General features: G+C 46.1%; 1 protein-coding gene across 1 annotated transcript in view; it reads left to right on the plus strand.

Annotated features, from left to right (window-relative positions):
- The window catches only part of LOC144499015 (anoctamin-4), a 205,194-nt gene that overhangs the window by 13,973 nt on the left and 171,959 nt on the right, over positions 1-19,262 (plus strand). The window contains exon 2 of the mRNA XM_078221072.1: positions 348-425. Within this exon, the coding sequence (XP_078077198.1) occupies positions 348-425 (78 nt within the window). The remainder of the gene's footprint in view (positions 1-347; positions 426-19,262) is intronic.

Raw genomic sequence — 19,262 nt, forward strand, 5'->3', positions numbered from 1 at the left:
ACTGGGGGAGGTCACCGAGATAGGGAGGGTTGTAGGACTGGAGGAGGCTATGGAGATAGGGAGGGTTGTAGGGCTGGAGGAGGTTACAGAGATAGGGAGGGTTGTAGGGCTGGAGGAGGTTACAGAGATCGGGATTGTTGAGGCCAGAAAGGGATTTTAAAGGAAGGATGGGAATTTTAGGTAGTTACGCACTGGGAGGGGGCAGCACAGGGACGATAGGTGAATGACAGGGTTTCGTAAAGAAAGAAACATTCATTGACATATTGTGTCTGATTAAGAATTGCAATTTACGCTCGAGTGAAGTGAGATTCTGAGGTGTATTTAAGGTTGTAAATTTTTTTTTACAGACAGAGAGTCGAGCAGTGCCAGTCACAACCTCTCCACTGGAACCAGTTACTACAGCTGTGTCAGCCAGGTGACTGTCGGTATGTACGAAGATACAGCTCTATAATTACAGGCTGCTGTTTTACTGTTCTGTGTATAAATAGAAAGTTCAATAGAAAGAAGGAATACAAATCCTTTCTATCAGTCTGATTTAACCAGTCTTAAATAATTATTTTTTCTAGTTATAGCCCTCATTCTGCTATAGGTTGGAAACCAGACACACTCACACACACTTTCACCCACACTCACACACACACTCACACACATTTTCACCCACATTCACACACACACATACCCACACACTCACACACCCACACACATTCACCCACACTCACACACTCACATACCCACACACCCCCACACACATTCACCCACACCCACATACCCACACCCACACACCCACATACATTCACCCACACACACACTCACACACACACCCACACACACACATGCATACACACACATGCTCACACACACCCACACACACTCACATACACACACCCACACACGTACACCCATATACACACACACACTCTCACACATGCACACACACACACACACACACACACACACACACACACACACACACACACACACACACACACACACACACACACACACACACCGGCAGCCAGATACACACACACAGGGGAACACACCCACTCACGTATACACACCCACACACACACACACACTGGGTATAAGGCAGGAACATTCTATCCTGCCTCTCCTCCTGTTTGTGGAGATGCTGGCGTTGGACTGGGGTGAACACAGCAAGAGTTTTAACAACACCAGGTTAAAGTCCAACAGGTTTATTTGGGAGCAAACACCATTAGCTTTCGGAGCGCTGCTCCTTCGTCAGATGGAGTGGAAATGTGCTCTCAAACAGGGCACAGAGACACAAAAATCAAGTTACGGAATACTGATTAGAATGCGAATCCCTACAACCAGCCAGATCTTAAAGATACAAACAAGGTGAGTGGAGGGAGCATTAAGCACAGGTTAAAGAGATGTGTATTGTCTCCAGACAGGACAGCCAGCAAGTCCAGGAGGCAAGCTGTGGGGGTTACTGATAATGTGACATAAATCCAACATCCCGGTTTAGGCCGTCCTCATGTGTGCGGAACTTGGCTATCAGTTTCTGCTCAGCGACTCTGCGCTGAGCGCAGAGTCAGCGCAGAGTGACTCAGCGCAGAGTCGCTGAGCAGAAACTGATAGCCAAGTTCCGCACACATGAGGACGGCCTAAACCGGGATGTTGGATTTATGTCACATTATCAGTAACCCCCCACAGCTTGCCTCCTGGACTTGCTGGCTGTCCTGTCTGGAGACAATACACATCTCTTTAACCTGTGCTTAATGCTCCCTCCACCCACATTGTCTGTATCTTTAAGACCTGGCTGGCTGTAGGGATTCGCATTCTAATCAGTATTCTGTAACTTGATTTTGTGTCTCTGTGCCCTGTTTGAGAGCACATTTCCACTCCATCTGACGAAGGAGCAGCGCTCCGAAAGCTAATGGTATTTGCTACCAAATAAACCTGTTGGACTTTAACCTGGTGTTGTTAAAACTCTTACTGTCTCCTCCTGTTTCCCATTGATCATATTGCTGATATTTTCCACAGAAGCTTAAAATAACAAAATTGCCAGATAAGGTCAAGTGAATTTCTACACTGTCTGGGTGTTAATGGTATTGGCTGAGTGATAAATGCTGGTCTGTAGATTGAGACAGTTCACAGATTCTTTTTCAGTTTTGATTTGATTTATTATTGTCACATGTATTAACATACAGTGAAAAGTATTGTTTCTTGCACGCTATACAGACAAAGCATACCGTTCATAGAGAAAGAAAGGAGAGTGCAGAATGTAGTGTTACAGTCATAGCTAGGGTGTAGAGAAAGATCAACTTAATGCGAGGTAGGTCCATTCAAAAGTCTGACAGTAGCAGGGAAGAAGCTGTTCTTGAGTCGGTTGGTACGTGACCTCAGACTTTTGTATCGTTTTCCCAACGGAAGAAGGTGGAAGAGAGAATGTCCGGGGTGTGTGGGGTCATTAATTATGCTGGCTGCTTTGCTGAGGCAGTGGGAAGTGTAGACAGAGTCGATGGATGAGAGACTGGTTTGCGTGATGGATTGGGCTACATTCACGACCTTTTGTAATTCCTTGCGGTCTTGGGCAGAGCAGGAGCCCATACCAAGCTGTGATACAACCAGAAAGAATGCTTTCTATGGTGCATCTGTAAACATTGGTGAGAGTTGTAGCTGACATGCCAAATTTCCTTAGTCTTCTGAGAAAGTAGAGGCGTTGGTGGGCTTTCTTAACTATAGTGTTGGCATGGGAGGACCAGGACAGGTTATTGGTGATCTAGACGCCTAAAAACATGAAGCTCTCGACCCTTTCTACTTTGTCCCCGTTGAGGTAGACAGGGGCATGTTCTCCTTTACACTTCCTGAAGTCGATGACAATCTCCTTCGTTTTGTTGACATTGAGGGAGAGATTATTGTTGCCGCACCAGATCACCAGATTCTCTATCTCATTCCTGTACTCTGTCTCATCATTGTTTGAGATCCGACCCACTACGGTGGTGTCATCAGCAAACCTGAAAATCGAATTGGAGGGGAATTTGGCCGCACAGTCATAGGTGTATAAGGAGTATAGTAGGGGGCTGGGAACACAGCCTTGTGGGGCATCGGTGTTGAGGATGATCGTGGAGGAGGTGTTGCTGCCTATCCTTACTGATTGGGGTCTGTGGGTTAGGAAGTTCAGGATCCAGTTCAGTGCTGGCAGAGAGGAATGTATTCGATTATGAGATGTGGGTGTCGCTGGCTGGGTCAGCATTTATTGCCCATCCCTAATTGCCCCTGAGAAGGCGGTGATGAGCTGCCTTTTATTTGAGAAGTTGCTCCTTTATCATTGCGGTTCAGTTTTCAGGTATACACTGCTGGTCACTGACATTAATAATAAGCAACTCTCCAGGTAGTTTGTCCAGGGATCTGCTTCACATCGTAAATAACAGCTTAACTCAGAATGCTCAGAGCAATCATTTCCTCACAGAGGTAAAGCCTGAAATTCATTTTATAACTTCACAGAGCTGCCGCCAAAGGAAAAGGTTACATTTTATTTCTATTGGCTTAATATCCATTCTGAATTGCCAAATTCCTTTCAGTATCTGAGATACTGCAACTGGACAAAACTCTTTGGCATCAAATCCTAGAGTTGAGGGGTGACTGGTAAAGGGTTCGATCGTGTGGATGTTCTGAAGTTGCGTCCACTTGTGGGAGAGACCAGAACTAGTGCCATAAATCTAAGATAGTCACTAATCCAGCAGGGAATTCAGCAGCAACTTCCTCACCTGGAGAGAGGTAAGAATCACAGAATTGTTACAGTGCAGCAGCTGGCCATTCGGCCCATCATGCCTGCTTTCTGAATGAGCATCATGACTTTGTTCCGTTCCCCTGCCTTTTCCCCGTACCCCTGCACATTGTTTCTGTTCAAATAATCATCTAATGCCCTCTTAGATGTCTCGATTGAACCTGCCTCCATCACACTTCCAGAACATTCCAGACCCCAAACCACTCATTATGTGATAATGTTTTTTTCTCACATCTCATTTACTTCTTTTGCAAATCACTGCGGGGGCAGTACGGTGGCACAGTGGTTAGCACCGCTGCCAGACAGCGCCAAGGACCCAGGTTCAATTCCCGGCTTGGTCACTGTCTGTGTGGAGTTTGCACGTTCTCCTTGTGTCTGCGTGGGTTTCCTCCGGGTGCCCCGGTTTCCTCCCACAGTCTGAAAGACGCGCTGGTTAGGGTGCATTGGCCGTGCTAAATTCTCCCTCAGTGTACCCGAGCAGGCACTGAAGTGTGGCGACTAGAGGATTTTCACAGTAACTTCAATGCAGTGTTAATGTAAGCCTACTTGTGACACTAATAAGTAAAGTTAAATCTGTGCCCTCTCGTTCTCGATCCTTTCACCAGTTATCTCCCTATTTACTCTGTCCAGACGCTTCATGATTTTGAGCATTTTTATCAAATCCCCTCTCAGCCCTCTTCTCTCCAATGAGAACAGTCGCAATCTCTCCAATCTAGACTCATAACTGAAGTTTCTCATCCCTGGAACCATTCTTGTAAACTTCTTCTGCACTCTCTCCAATGCATTCACATCCTTCCTACAGTGCGGCACCCAGAACTGTGCACAATGTCCCAACTGAGGTCTAACTAGTGTCTTGTTTATGTTCAGTATAATCTCCTTGCTCTTGTACTCTATGCCTTTATTAATAAAACCCAGGATACTGTTTGCTTTGTTAAGTACTCACTTCACTTGTCCTGCCACCTTCAATGATCTCTGCACAGATACACCCAGCTCCCTCTGCTCCTGCCCCCCTTTAGAATTGTACCTATTATTCTACATTGCCTCTCCATGTTCTTCCCACCAAAATGCTTCACCTCACACTTCTCTATATAACTTTACCTGCCACCTATTTGTCCACTCCACCAACTTGTTCATGTCCTTTTGAAGTTCCACCCACACTGTTCTCAAAGTTTACAATATTTCCAAGTTTTGTGTCATCCGCAAACTTTGAAATTGTCCCCTGCACACCACAATCTAGATTATTAATATATATCAGGAAAAGCAAAACTGATTTGATTTATTATTGTCACATGTATTAACATGCAGTGAACAGTATTGTTTCTTGCGTGCTATACAGACAAAGCATACCATTCATAGAGAAGAAAAGGAGAGAGTGCAGAATGTAGTGTTACTGTCAGAGCTAGGGCGTAAAGAAAGATCTACTTAATGCAAGGTAAGTCCATTCAAAAGCCTGACAGCAGCAGGGAAGAAGCTGTTCTTGAGTCAGTTGGTACATGACCTCAGACTTTTGTATCTTTTTCCCGATAGAAGAAGGTGGAAGAGAGAATGTCCGGGGTGCGTGGGGCCCTTAATTCTGCTGACCCCAGGGGAACTCCACTACACACTTTCCTCCAGCCCAAAATATAGTTATTAATCGTCACCAGCCAATTTTGTATCCACTTTGTCACTGTCCCTTTTATTCCATGAGCTATAACTTTTCTCACAAGTCTTTTGTGTGGCACTGTATCAAATGCCTTCTGAATATGCATCAAGCTACCACAGGGAGTGGTTGAAATAAATAGTATAGATGTGCTTAAGGAGAAACACATGAGTGAGAAAGGAATAGAAGATGATAGGAGGGTTGGAGGAGGCTGGTAGAGCATTAACACTATCATAGACTCGGTTAGACTAAATGGCCTGTTACTGTGCTGTGAAGTGGGAGAGGAGGTAATATACTGGCATGGATTAAGAATTGGTTAGCAGCCAGAAAACAGAATAGGAATAAATGGATCATTCTCACGTTGGCAGGCTGCGACTTGTGGGGTACGACAAGGATCAGTACTTAGACCCCCCGCTGTTCACAATATGTATCAATGATTTGGATGTCGGGACCAAGTGTAATATTTCCAAGTTCACAAATCACACAAAGCTAATTGGGAATGTGTGTTTCAAGGAAGAGGCAAAGTGGCTTCCAGAGGATGAAATGTGGGAAAATGGGAGGTAATCCACTCTGGTCGGAGGAACAGATACAGAGGGTTATTTCTGAAATCAGATTAAAAGTACAGATGTGCAAAGGGACCTGGGTGTCCTCATCAATAAGTCACTGAAGGCTAACATGCAGGTGCAGCAAACTATTAGAAAGACTAAAGGAATGTAGTGAGTCAGTTATATAGGAGCTTGGTTAGACCACACCTGGAGCAGTTTTAGTCCCTTTACCTCAGAAAGGATATTATTGCCACAAAGGTTTACCAGATTTGTTTTGGGGTCAGTGGGGGACTGTCTTATGAAGAGAGATTGGGTAGACTGGGCCTGTATTCTCTAAGAGTTTTGAAGAATGAGAGGTGATCTCATTGAAACTTACAAAATACTTAAAGGAATAGACAGGGTAGATGTGGATAAGATGTTTCCCCTGGTTGGGAAGTCTATACAGTAAGAGTTTTAACAACACCAGGTTAAAGTCCAACAGGTTTATTTGGTAGCAAATACCATTAGCTTTCAGAGCGCTGCTCCTTCGTCAGATGGAGTGGAAACCTGCTCTCAAACTTGTCTCTGTACCCTGTTTGAGAGCAGGTTTCCACTCCATCTGACGAAGGAGCAGCGCTCCGAAAGCTAATGGTATTTGCTACCAAATAAACCTGTTGGACTTTAACCTGGTGTTGTTAAAACTGTTACTGTGTTTACCCCAGTCCAATGCCGGCATCTCCACATCATGGGAAGTCTATATCCAGGGGGTACAATTTCAGAATAAAGGAAAAGCCACTTTGGACTGAGGTGAGGAGAAATTTCTTTCCACAAAGGGTTGTGAATCTTTGGAATTCTCTACCCCAGAGGGCAGAGGAAGCTCAGTCACTGAGTGTGTTTAAAGCAAAGATTGAGAGATCTCTAAATGCCAAAAACATAAAAGGATCTGGGGATTGTGAGGCAAAAAAGACAATGAAATGGATGATCAGCCAAGAATGTTCGATGGGCTGAATGGCCTATTTCTGTTCCTATGTTGCTAAAATGCTATATAATTCTTTATAATCTGAAGGCTACAGGTATCAAAGAGGCAACTCCTAACCAGTGGTACAGGCCAATGGAAATGTGCTGATCTGAAGTACAACATCCTTGACAGTTCCTCTCCAACCCTCCCCGAGCAATGGAAACTAGTCCAGCCAATGCGGTGGTCCCTGAATCCCCTCAGCACTAACCTCCTGCACACCGTGATCACCTCCCCAGCCAGAGACACATCCAGCTCTTGCTTGAAGGAATTCAGAGATGAATTATTCACCACACGAGACGACAGTCTGTTCCAGAGATTCACTATTCCCCAGGGACAGAACCAGCGCTTGACATTCCATCTAGATCAGACCTGGCAAATCTTGAAGCTGTGATCTCTGATCTTGCTTAATCTGTGCAAATTGTAACAACCCAAATACCACCATTTCCCTTCAACTAACTTCTTCATTGGCTGAAAAGCCCTTTGGGGCATCCAGTGGCTGTGAAGGAGGCTATATAAATGCAAATTCACCACACTACCAGAAGGATGTGGAGGCTCTGGAGAGAGTACAGAAAAGGTTTACCAGGATGTTGCCTGGTATGGAGGGTATTAGCTATGAGGAGAGATTGAATAAACTGGGATTGTTCTCCCTGGAAAGACGGAGGCTGAGGGGCAACCTGATAGAAGTTTATAAAATTAAGAGGGGCATTGATAGGGTGAACAGTTGGAAGCTTTTTCCCAAGGCAGAAATGACAATTACAAGGGGGCACAAGTTCAAGGTAAGGGGGAAAGGTTCAGTGGAGATGTGCAGGGGGAGTTTTTTACACAGAGGGTGGTGGGGGCCTGGAATGCACTGCCAAGTGAGGTGGTTGAGGCAGATACGTTAGCAACATTTAAGACTTATCCAGATAGACACATGAACAGGCGGGGAATAGAGGGATACAGGTGGTTGGTCAAGATAGGACAACATGATCAGCACAGGCTTGGTGGGCCGAAGGGCCTGTTCCTGTGCTGTACTGTTCTTTGTTCTTCTTTTCAAATAACTGCTGAAAGTTCTACCTCACCACATTGACTAATATTTGGTTTTGAATGTTGTGTCCACAATACTTTTTATTGTTTCCACAACTGCATTTTCCTCAACAAACAGAAGGTCTCGGAGGAGATTCTCAGTGAAAATTCTCCATGTCTGATAACGTTGCAGCTCCACTAGATGGTGGTGTTGGATCTGGAACATGCAGTGGCAGTGTACAGTCATACTGGCGGGTTGTGGGGATAGCAGAATGTAAACAGTCCAGCGCTCAGCACAGACAGTTTCTGACATTGACCATTTGACCTGGCTGAGAAATGGAGATTTTTCTGGCCATTAATCCACAGCTGGGGCAAGCATACACCTGGTATCGGAAGGGGCTAGGCCTGGACAAAGGGTATGTAATGTTTCTATAACTGCACATAGTACCGAGGGGAATGTTGTATTCTCAGTAGCACTTCCCTTCCTCCACCTGTCTCCTAAGAACAGGATAAGGCCATTCAACCCTGTGAGCCTGTTCTGCGGTTCAATTGGATCATGACTGCTTTGTATCCCAACTCCATTTATCAGCCCTTGTTCCGTAGCTCTACACCCCTCACCCAAAAAATTTCAAATATTCCACTGACTCAGCCCTGACAGCTATTTTTGGGGAGAGTTCCAGATTTCCATTACCTTTTGTGCAAAGAAGTGCTTCCTGACATCATCGCTGAATAGCGTCGCTCTAATTCACCCTCTTTGTTTCCGGACTCCCCCACCAGAGGGAAGTTTGAAAGTTGGTATTCTTGTCATCATCCTGATGAGTGCCAGACAAAAAACTTCAGTAACATATATCTAATTTCAGCAAGATTCAAACAGTGACAGTAAAACTTATATATACAAAAATGCATGTGGCACAATAAGTCAAAATGCAGGTGGATTCATCACAAAAACCTCCCTTTTGTTAATATTCACCAGGTATCTGCCTGGTTAAAGTTTTAAAGTTTATTTATTAGTGTCGCAAGTAGGCTTACATTAACACTGCAATGAAGTTACTGTGAAAGTCCCCTAGTAACCACACTCCGGTGCCTGTTCGGGTACACTGTGGGAGTTTAGCATGGCCAATGCACCTAACCAGCACATCTTTCGGACTGTGGGAGGAAACCAGAGCACCCGGAGGAAACACACGCAGACACGGGGAGAATCTCCGCCCAGATAGTGACCCAAACCAAAATTTGAACCCGGGTCCCTGGCGCTGTGAGGCAGCAGTGCTCACCACTGTGCCACCATGCCACTTATTAATAAAGGTGCTTCTTGATAATGTACACTTAATACAGATTTAACATGTGATTAAATAATCTTTCACCCTCTTCCTGTTTGCTCAAAGCCGCCTGGCTCCTTTTCTAAAACTGCTCATAATGTAGAAAGACAAAGGACTCATTGTTGTTACGGTTGCTTAAGGAAGAGTTTCAGACGCACAGGGCAGGATCCCACCAGCGACATCTTCCAGTCCAGACAAAGCCGAACCCTCGCAGTGTCTTCTCAGGTGGTGGGGCAGGAGAGCTCATAGCTGTTGGCGGGACTGGAAGATCCTCCCTGCAGCCAGTGGCTCGCTGCAGCTGGGAAGGGTGGGGTGGAAAATCCCAGCCATTGAGTCTGTGGGTGAAATGGTGGTGCAATGGTTAGCACTGGTGCCTCACAGCACCAGAGAGCGGGGTTCAATGTGTGGAGTTTGCACATTCTCCCCATGTCTGCGTGGGTTTCCTCCGGGTGCTCCGGTTTCCTCCCACACTCCAAAGGTGTACAAGTTAGGGGGGATTAGCCATGGTGAAAAGTGTGGGTTAGGGGGATAGGGTGGGGGAGAAGACCTAGGTAAGGCATTTTTGTCAGAGAGTCAGTGCAGACTCTATGGGCCAAATGGCCTCCTTTTGTAGTGTACGGATTGTGAGATTCTGTGACCGGCAATTATTGACTACATACAGATATACAAGGCTTCTTTCCACAGGGGATTTTCACAGTAACTTCATGGCAGTGTGAATGTAAGCCTACTTGTGACTAATAAATAAACTTTACTTTCTTTATTCCGAGCCCTGAGCTGTCTCCATTCAGACTATCACCAGACTACTGTTAGTCTGATGCAGGCTCATTGGTCTAGGGGTATGATTCCCGGCTTAAGGTATTTCTTAGGGATTAGCATGCGAGAGGTCCTGAGTTCAAATCCTGGACGAGCTCTTTTGGGCAGCATGGTGGCACAGTGGTTAGCAATGCTGCCTCACAGCACCAGGGACCAGGGTTCAATTCCGGCCTCGGGTCACTATCTGTGTGGAGTTTGCACATTCTTCCCGTATCTGTGTGGGTTTTCTCCGGGTGGTCCGATTTCCTTCAGTCCAAAGATGTGCGGGTTAGGTGGATTCGCCATGCTAAGTTGCCCTTTAGTGTCCCAAGATGTGGAGGTTAGAAGGATAACCATGTTAAAAATATGTGGGTTATGGGGATAGGGTGGGGGAGAGGGCCTGGGTAAGACATTCTGTCAGAGAGTCAGTGCAGGTTTGATGGGCTGAATGGCCTCCTTCTACACTGTAGGGACTCTATGGATTCTGTGCACAGTCATTTAGGAGAAGATTTTGGGGGAAGATTTACCTTGCATCAAAAGCAAGATGTCATTGCCTTTACAACAGCGAAATACCGTGGATGCTGGAAATCGGAACAGAAAATACTTGAAATGCACAGCAGGTCAGGCAGTATCTATGGAGAGAGAGAGTTCACCTTTCAGGTCAATGATCTTCTGTTTGAACTCAGGGAGTGACGAAAAGTTCTGACAAAAGGTCAGAGACCAGAAACGTTGGTCGGAATTTTCCTGCCCCGGGGCAGGCGCGGCTCGCGGAACGGAATTCTCTGTTGGCCTCGGAGGGGATTTTATGAGCCTCGCCCGAGCGAAGTTGTAAAATACCGGTGGCTAACTCCATTTCTCCCTCCACTGATGCTGCCAGACCTGCTGAGTGTTTCCAGCATTTTCTGGACAATCGGCATGTCTTCATGTTAATGTCAGATATAAAATAGTTAATTCCACATCTACTGAAGTAGCCAAATCTCAGTTGCATCCTTCCCTAATGTGACTGAACTGCCTGATTTGTTCTAACCCGATGTGTGTGCACCTTGCGTGTGTGACTTAGGCCAATACCTCGAGCAACTTAGTGTGATAAATACAATAGAAGAATGTGGAAAAACGATAAAGGGTAGAATTCTAAACGAGGTATAGGAGCAGAGGGAGCTGGATGGATATATATATAAGTCACTGAAGGTCGTAGTTTGAGATAACGGGTATGCAGTAAACTAGGCGATGGCCTTGTGGTATTATCGCTAGATTATTAATCCAAAAACTCAGCTAATGTTCTGGGGTCCCGAGTTCAAATCCCGCCACGGCAGCTGGTGGAATTTGAATTCAATAAAAAATATCTGGAATTAAGAATCTACTGATGACCATCAAACCATTGTCGATTGTTGGAAAAACCCATCTGGTTCACTAATGTCCTTTAGGGAAGGAAATCTGCCATCCTTACCCGGTCTGGCCTACATGTGACTCCAGAGCCATTGCAATGTGGTTGACTCTTACCTGCCCTCTGAAATGGCCTAGCAAGCCATAAGGGCAAATAGGGATGGGCAATAAATGCTGTCCAGCCAGTGATGGCGGCATGGTAGCACAGTGGTTAGCACTGCTGCTTCACAGCTCCAGGGACCTGGGTTCGAATCCCGGCTCGGGTCACTGTCTGTGTGGAGTTTGCACATTCTCCTCGTGTCTGCGTGGGTTTCCTCCGGGTGCTCCGGTTTCCTCCCATAGTCCAAAGATAGAACATAGAACATAGAACATAGAACATTACAGCGCAGAACAGGCCCTTCGGCCCACGATGTTGCACCGACCAGTTAAAAAAAAACTGTGACCCTCCAACCTAAACCAATTTCTTTTCGTCCATGAACCTATCTACGGATCTCTTAAACGCCCCCAAACTAGGCGCATTTACTACTGATGCTGGCAGGGCATTCCAATCCCTCACCACCCTCTGGGTAAAGAACCTACCCCTGACATCGGTTCTATAACTACCCCCCCTCAATTTAAAGCCATGCCCCCTCGTGCTGGATTTCTCCATCAGAGGAAAAAGGCTATCACTATCCACCCTATCTAAACCTCTAATCATCTTATATGTTTCAATAAGATCCCCTCTTAGCCGCCGCCTTTCCAGCGAAAACAATCCCAAATCCCTCAGCCTCTCCTCATAGGATCTCCCCTCCATACCAGGCAACATCCTGGTAAACCTCCTCTGCACCCTCTCCAAAGCCTCCACATCCTTCCTGTAATGTGGGGACCAGAACTGCACACAGTACTCCAAGTGCGGCCGCACCAGAGTTGTGTACAGTTGCAACATAACGCTACGACTCCTAAATTCAATCCCCCTACCAATAAACGCCAAGTCACCATATGCCTTCTTAACAACCTTATCTACTTGATTCCCAACTTTCAGGGATCTATGCACACATACACCTAGATCCCTCTGCTCCTCCACACTATTCAAAGTCCTCCCGTTAGCCCTATACTCAACACATCTGTTATTCCTACCAAAGTGAATTACCTCACACTTCTCCGCATTAAACTCCATCCGCCACCTCTCGGCCCAACTTTGCAACCTGTCTAAGTCTTCCTGCAAACTACGACACCCTTCCTCACTGTCTACCACACCACCGACTTTGGTGTCATCAGCAAATTTGCTAATCCACCCAACTATACCCTCATCCAGATCATTAATAAATATTACAAACAGCAGTGGCCCCAAAACAGATCCCTGAGGTACACCACTTGTAACCGCACTCCATGATGAATATTTACTATCAACCACCACCCTCTGTTTCCTATCCGCTAGCCAATTCCTGATCCAATTTCCTAGATCACCCCCAATCCCATACATCTGCATTTTCTGCAGAAGCCTACCATGGTGAACCTTATCAAACGCCTTACTAAAATCCATATATACCACGTCCACTGCCTTGCCCCCATCCACCTCCTTGGTCACTTTCTCAAAAAACTCAATAAGGTTAGTAAGGCACGACCTACCTGCCACAAAACGGGTTAGGTTGATTGGCCATGCTAAAATTGCCCCTTAGTGTCCTGGGATGCATAGATTAGAGGGATTAGCGGGTAAAATATGTAGGGATGTGGGGGTAGGGTCTGGGTGGGATTGTGGTCGGTGCAGACTCGATGGGCCGAATGGCCTCTTTCTGTACTGTAGGGTTTCTATGATTCTATGATTCTATGTCCCACAAATGAATAAAAAACAGCTTTATTAATAGGGGCACAGAGTATGATAGCAAAGAGGTGACAGTAAAATTGTATAGATCACTGGCTCAGACTCAACTAGACTATTGTGTCTAGTTCTGGGTGCAATGCTTCACCAAAGACATGAAGGCATTACAGAGAGATTCACAAAAATGGTTCGGGGATGAGAAATTTTAGTCCATAGATGATCCTGAGGGGTATGCACAGGGTGGATGTGGAGAGGATGTTTCCTCTTGTGGGGGAATCTAGAAATAGGAGTCACTGTTTAAACATAAGGAGTCACTCATTTAAGACAGAGATGAGGAGAAATGTTTTCTCTCAGACGGTGGTGAGACTTTTCAACTCTTTTCCTCAAAAGGCAGTGGAAGCAGAGTCTTTGAATATTTTTAAGGCAGAGCTGGATAGATTCCTGATTAACGAGGGGGTGAAAGGTTTTTGGCAGGCAGGGGTGTGGGGCTGAGGTTACAATCAGATCAGACACGTTCTTACTGAATGGTGGAGCAGGCTCGAGGGGCCGAGTGGCCTCCTCCTGCTCCTAATTCATATGTCCCCATGTAAGATTGGAGAAGTTGAGGCTGTATTCCTCAGAGGAGAGAAGGTTGCAAGGATACAATTCCACCATTATATCCTCACTTTTATATTCTACATCCTCTGCCAATGAAGGAGAACATTCCACAAGAGCCGGAGTTCAGCTAGCTGAAGACCAGGGTTGTAGAGTTCTCTTTACAGTTGGTGCCGATATCACAAGTTGGTGCAGAGACTGGGTCACATCTACAGGAGGCGGGCGGAAGTCTTCCAGCAGTGATGGGCTTTAAGGAGCAGGTTGCACAGCCTGGGGTTCTGCTGCTTGGTATTCACTGGTTGGATATTAAACAGCAGACTGAGGACTTCTGAGCACTCAAAGGAATGTAGAGATTTCAAAATGGCCACTCGAGTAATGCAACCTTCTTTCCCCACAATGATTGAAAAAATACATTTATCTGGCATCTGGAACTGGTTTTGATTTCAGGACTGATAATGTCCCGGCCATTAGCTTTTGAAAGTGTTACCATCCATATTGAGGGCTTTGTGTTGGGAATCCACTGCCCAGGCAGACCCGCTGAAGTGCGTAAGCTTATCAAGAAACAAATGACATCCATTGTCCTCTCAATGACTCCTTTTGGTAGCACAGTGGTTAGCACTGCTGCTTCACAGCTCCAGGGTCCCGGGTTCGATTCCCGGCTTGGGTCACTGTCTGTGTGGAGTTTGCACATTCTCCTCGTGTCTGCGTGGGTTTCCTCCGGGCGCTCCGGTTTCCTCCCACAGTCCAAAGATGTGCGGGTTAGGTTGATTGGCCAGGTTAAAAATTGTCCCTTAGAGTCCTGGGATGCGTAGGTTAGAGGGATTAGCGGGTAAAATATGTGGGGGTAGGGCCTGGGTGGGATTGTGGTCGGTGCAGACTCGATGGGCCGAATGGCCTCCTTCTGCACTATAGAGTTTCTATGTTTCTATGTTTCTATGTTTTTGAAATGGACTTGTACAGGCCCAGGTATGAGACGAGTCTGTTAACAACTCTGTTTTGATCTGCAAATCCCCTGATTTGGAACTTATCAGGTGGAATATGGCCTCGCTCGGGCAAGACTGGAAATTCTCGCCCGAGGTCAATGGAGATTTCCATTGTTGGACCCTCGCCCGCTCTGATTCTGGGCGAGTGAGGTGGTAGAGTTCAGGCCTTGAATTGGGTGTGAGATTCCACAATGATGAGAGGAGATCCTTTTGTTCATGTTACTCCTGTTGGTAGCTTCCAGAACAAAGAGCCGATCCTTGAGTCATGTGACTTGTAGCGGCCATTTTTTTCCCCAAATCAGCAGAAAGTCCATTTTAATGTCTTATCGGCCTAACATACTGATGGAAGGATCAAGAATGAGAGGGCACGGAGTTAAGGTGACTGGAAAAAACAAAAGCAGCGGCAAGCAACTGTCTTCTCAAGGGAAATTAGGAATGGGCATTAAACACTGGCGTAGCCAGCGATGCTCGCATCCCGTAATCGAATAAATAAAAAAAGAGTTTTTCTCACGCGGTGAGTGGTTGGAATCTAAGAGTTTTTGAAATCAATCTGAACAGTTAAGAGATAATTGGGTTGTTATCTGAAAAGGGAGAATGTTCATGTTGCGAGGAATAGGCGGGGAGCGGCACTAGGTAAACTGCACCTTTGAAGAACCAATATAGTGGGCCGAATGGCCTCCTCTATGCTGTTACCATTCTGTGAACAGCTAATAGGGAAGAATTTATTTTATCCAAATGGGGCTACAGCTAGAAAATAATGAGACAAATGGAAACTGCAATTTCAAACTATTGACCGTAGATACATTTCACTGGTAATCAAGAAACGCAATACTGTATCGCTGGGTTACGAGTATCAAATTAAAGATACACAATGGTGTTACATTTTAATGGCACATTGAAGAGGGATTGTGTTCCACTGTCAGAGAGAAGTCCTCCCACCAATGACTTTTGCAAGATTAAAAAGCTGCAATGAATAGACAGGAAATATAAATGAATTATGACGAGGGAAACACTGGGATCAAGCTTCCCCACGGCTAATAGGAACAAAGATTTTCAATTCCATCGAGTCCTTCACCGTCAAAAGCATCTTTCAGCCAATGGCGTACAGCCACTGCCACGGTGCACGAAACACAGCAGCTAATTTGTGCAGAGCAAGCTCCCACAAACCGAAATGTGCCAACGATCAGATTACCTGTTCAGTCATGTCGACTGGGGATGAAATATTGACAGGACATCGGGGAGAACCCCCCCCATTCTTCTTCAGATTCGTGCTGTGGGATCTTCTGCATCCACCCGAGAGGGCAGATAGGGCTCAGATTCAACCATCCCACCCAAAACAGCGTGCCTGACAATGCAACACTCCCTCAGCACTGCAGTGAGAGTGCCAGCCTGGAGTTTGTACTCAAACCCACAACATTCTGACATAAGAGGCAAGAGCTGAGAGCCACCGAGCCACACCTAATTCCATTTACAATGGCCAAATATTCATAGGGACTGGGAATTCCACTGAGAAGAGGCCATTCAGCCCTTCAGTCCCACCCTCATTCAGAGTCCATGGCCAAAATTTTACAACCCTCCCTCCCCCCAGCGCGCGTCCAAGGCCAGAGAGGGGGAACTATGGGGTGGTCAGGGACTTGGGTGGGCCACGTCAACACGGTTTTATGAAAGGGAAATCATGATTCCCTTTCATGGTTAGCACTGCTGCTTCACAGCTCCAGGCTCCCGGGTTCGATTCCCCTCGTGTCTGCGTGGGTTTTCTCCGGGTGCTCCGGTTTCCTCCCACAGTCCAAAGATGTGCGGGTTAGGTTGATTGGCCAGGTTAAAAATTGCCCCTTAGAGTCCTGGGATGCGTAGGTTAGAGGGATTAGTGGGTAAATATGTGGGGATAGGGGAATAGGGCCTGGGTGGGATTGTGGTCGGTGCAGACTCAATGGGCCGAATGGCCTCCTTCTGCACTGTAGGGTTTCTATGATTCTATGATTGACTCATTCGTTAGAGTTCTTTGAGGAAAAATCATAATAAGAAGTCTCACGCACCAGGTTAAAGTCCAACAGGTTTATTTGGAATCACGAGCTTTCGGAGCGCTGCTCCTTCATCAGGTGAGTGGAGAGAGCAAAACTCTAAAAGCTCGTGATTCCAAATAAACCTGTTGGACTTTAACTTGGTGTTGTGAGACTTCTAACTGTGCCCACCCCAGTCCAACGCCGGCATCTCCACATCATGGCTACCATCCACACAAAATACATATAAAAAGGGGAACTTGTAAATGTAGTGTTCCTGGATTTCCAAAAGACATTTGATAAAATGCTAATTCAAAGATTACTACACAGATTTGGAGTTCCTGGTTTAAGGGGTAACATCTTATCGTGGATAGAGGATTAGCTAGCTAACAGGGGACAGAAGATAGGGATAGATTGGGCTTTTCTTCCATTAGCAAGTAGAGTGCCACAGGGATCAGCCCTGGGGCTTCAGCTAGTTACAATCTTTATCAATGACTTGGATGAAGCAAATGAATAGATTTGCTGATGGCACGAAGATAAGATGTGGAGATGCCGGCGTTGGACTGGGGTGGGCACAGTAAGTAGTCTCACAACACCAGGTTAAAGTCCAACAGGTTTATTTGGTATCACGAGCTTTCGGAGCGCTGTTCCTTCATCAGGTGAGTGGACTTTTAACCTGGTGTTGTGAGACTGCTTACCGTGCCAACACAAAGAAACACAGGAAAGTAAATTGTGAAGAGGACTTTAAAGAGTCTGCAAAAGAATAGAGAGAAATTAAGTGAATGGGCAAAACTTTAGCAGCTGGAATGTAATGTGGGAAAGGGTGAATATGTCCACTCTAGCAGGACGAATAGAAAGGCATTATATTATTTAAATGGCAAGAGATTACAGAACTCTACGGTGCAGAGGGATCTGGGTGTCCTGGTATATGAATCACATGAAGTTAGTAAGCAGGTGAAGCAAGTGATTAGGATGGTCAGTGGAATATTGATGTTTATTCCGGGGGGAATTGAGTATAAAAGGAGGGAAGTGTTGCCACAGCTGTTCAGGGCTTAACTGAAACCACATCTGCATTAATGTCTGTGATGCTGGGGTGGCACGGTGGCACAGTGGTTAGCATTGCTGCCACACAGCGCCAGGGACCCGGGTTCAATTCCAGCCTCAGGTGACTGCCTGTGTGGAGTTTGCACGTTCTCCCCGTGTCTGCATGGGTTTCCTCCGGGTGCTCCGGTTTTCTCTCACAGTCCAAAGATGTGCGGGTTGGGTTGACTGGCCTTGCTAAATTCCCCCTTTGTGTCAGGGGGATTAGGACGGTAAATATATGGGGTTATGGGGATAGAGCCTGGGTGGGATTGTGGTCGGTGCAGACTCGATGGGCCAAATGGCCTCCTTCTGCACTGTAGGGATTCCATGATTCTATGCTGGTCTCCTTACTTTAAAAAGAATATAATTACATTTGAAGCCTTTCAGGGAAGACTCACTCGACTGATTCCTGGGAAAAGGGGTTATCTATGAGGAAAGGTTGGACAGGCTGGGACTGTATCCATCGGAGACTAGAAGGATGAGTAGTGATCTTATTAAAATATATAAAACCCCAAGGGGACTTGTACAGGGTGGATGCTGATAGAATGTTTTACTTGTGGGAGAGATTAGAACTTAAAAATTAGGGGTCTCCCATTTAAGATGGAAATAAGCAGATTTCCTTTTCTCTCAGTGGGACATTAGTCTGTGGAACTCTTTCTGTACCAAAGAACACTGGCGATGGATTATTTTTAAGGCTGAATTAGATAGATTTTTGATTAACCAGGGCTGGGAAATGTGGTCGCAAATGGCAACGTGGACGCAGAATCCCGCGAGAATCCAAGACCGGGAGTGGGGAGGGGAGTTGAGACCCAGCTGGATTAGTAGAGGGCTTATTTAGTTTATTTATTTATTAGTCACAAATAAGGCATACATTAACACTGCAATGAAGCTACTGTGAAATTCCCCCAATCGCCACGCTCCGGTGCCTGTTCGGGTCAAAGCACCCTAACCGGCACGTCTTTCAGACTGTGGGAGGAAACCAGAGCACCCGGAGGAAACCCACGCAGACACGGGGAGAACGTGCAGACTCCACACAGACAGTGACCCAGGCCGGGAATCAAACCCGGGTCCCTGTCCCTGTGAGGCAGCAGTGCTAACCACTGTGCCACCGTGCCGCCCCGAACAAAGGAGATTTACCAGAATGGGATCAGGGATGACGGATTTCAGTTAATGTGAAAAGACTGGAGCACCTGGGGTTGTCTTCCTTAGAGCAGAGAAGATGAAGAGGATGACAGAAAAATAGGTGAGAAGGCAAGTGGTGAGGACGGCACAGTTTGCAGAGGAATATAGACAGGTTAAGTGAGAGTGCAAAAACCTGGCAGATTGAATACAATGTAGGAAAATGTGAAGCTATGATCGGAAGATTAAAGGAG

The sequence above is a fragment of the Mustelus asterias genome, chromosome 9, assembly GCF_964213995.1.
Source record: "Mustelus asterias chromosome 9, sMusAst1.hap1.1, whole genome shotgun sequence".
Taxonomy (NCBI): Eukaryota; Metazoa; Chordata; class Chondrichthyes; order Carcharhiniformes; family Triakidae; genus Mustelus; species Mustelus asterias.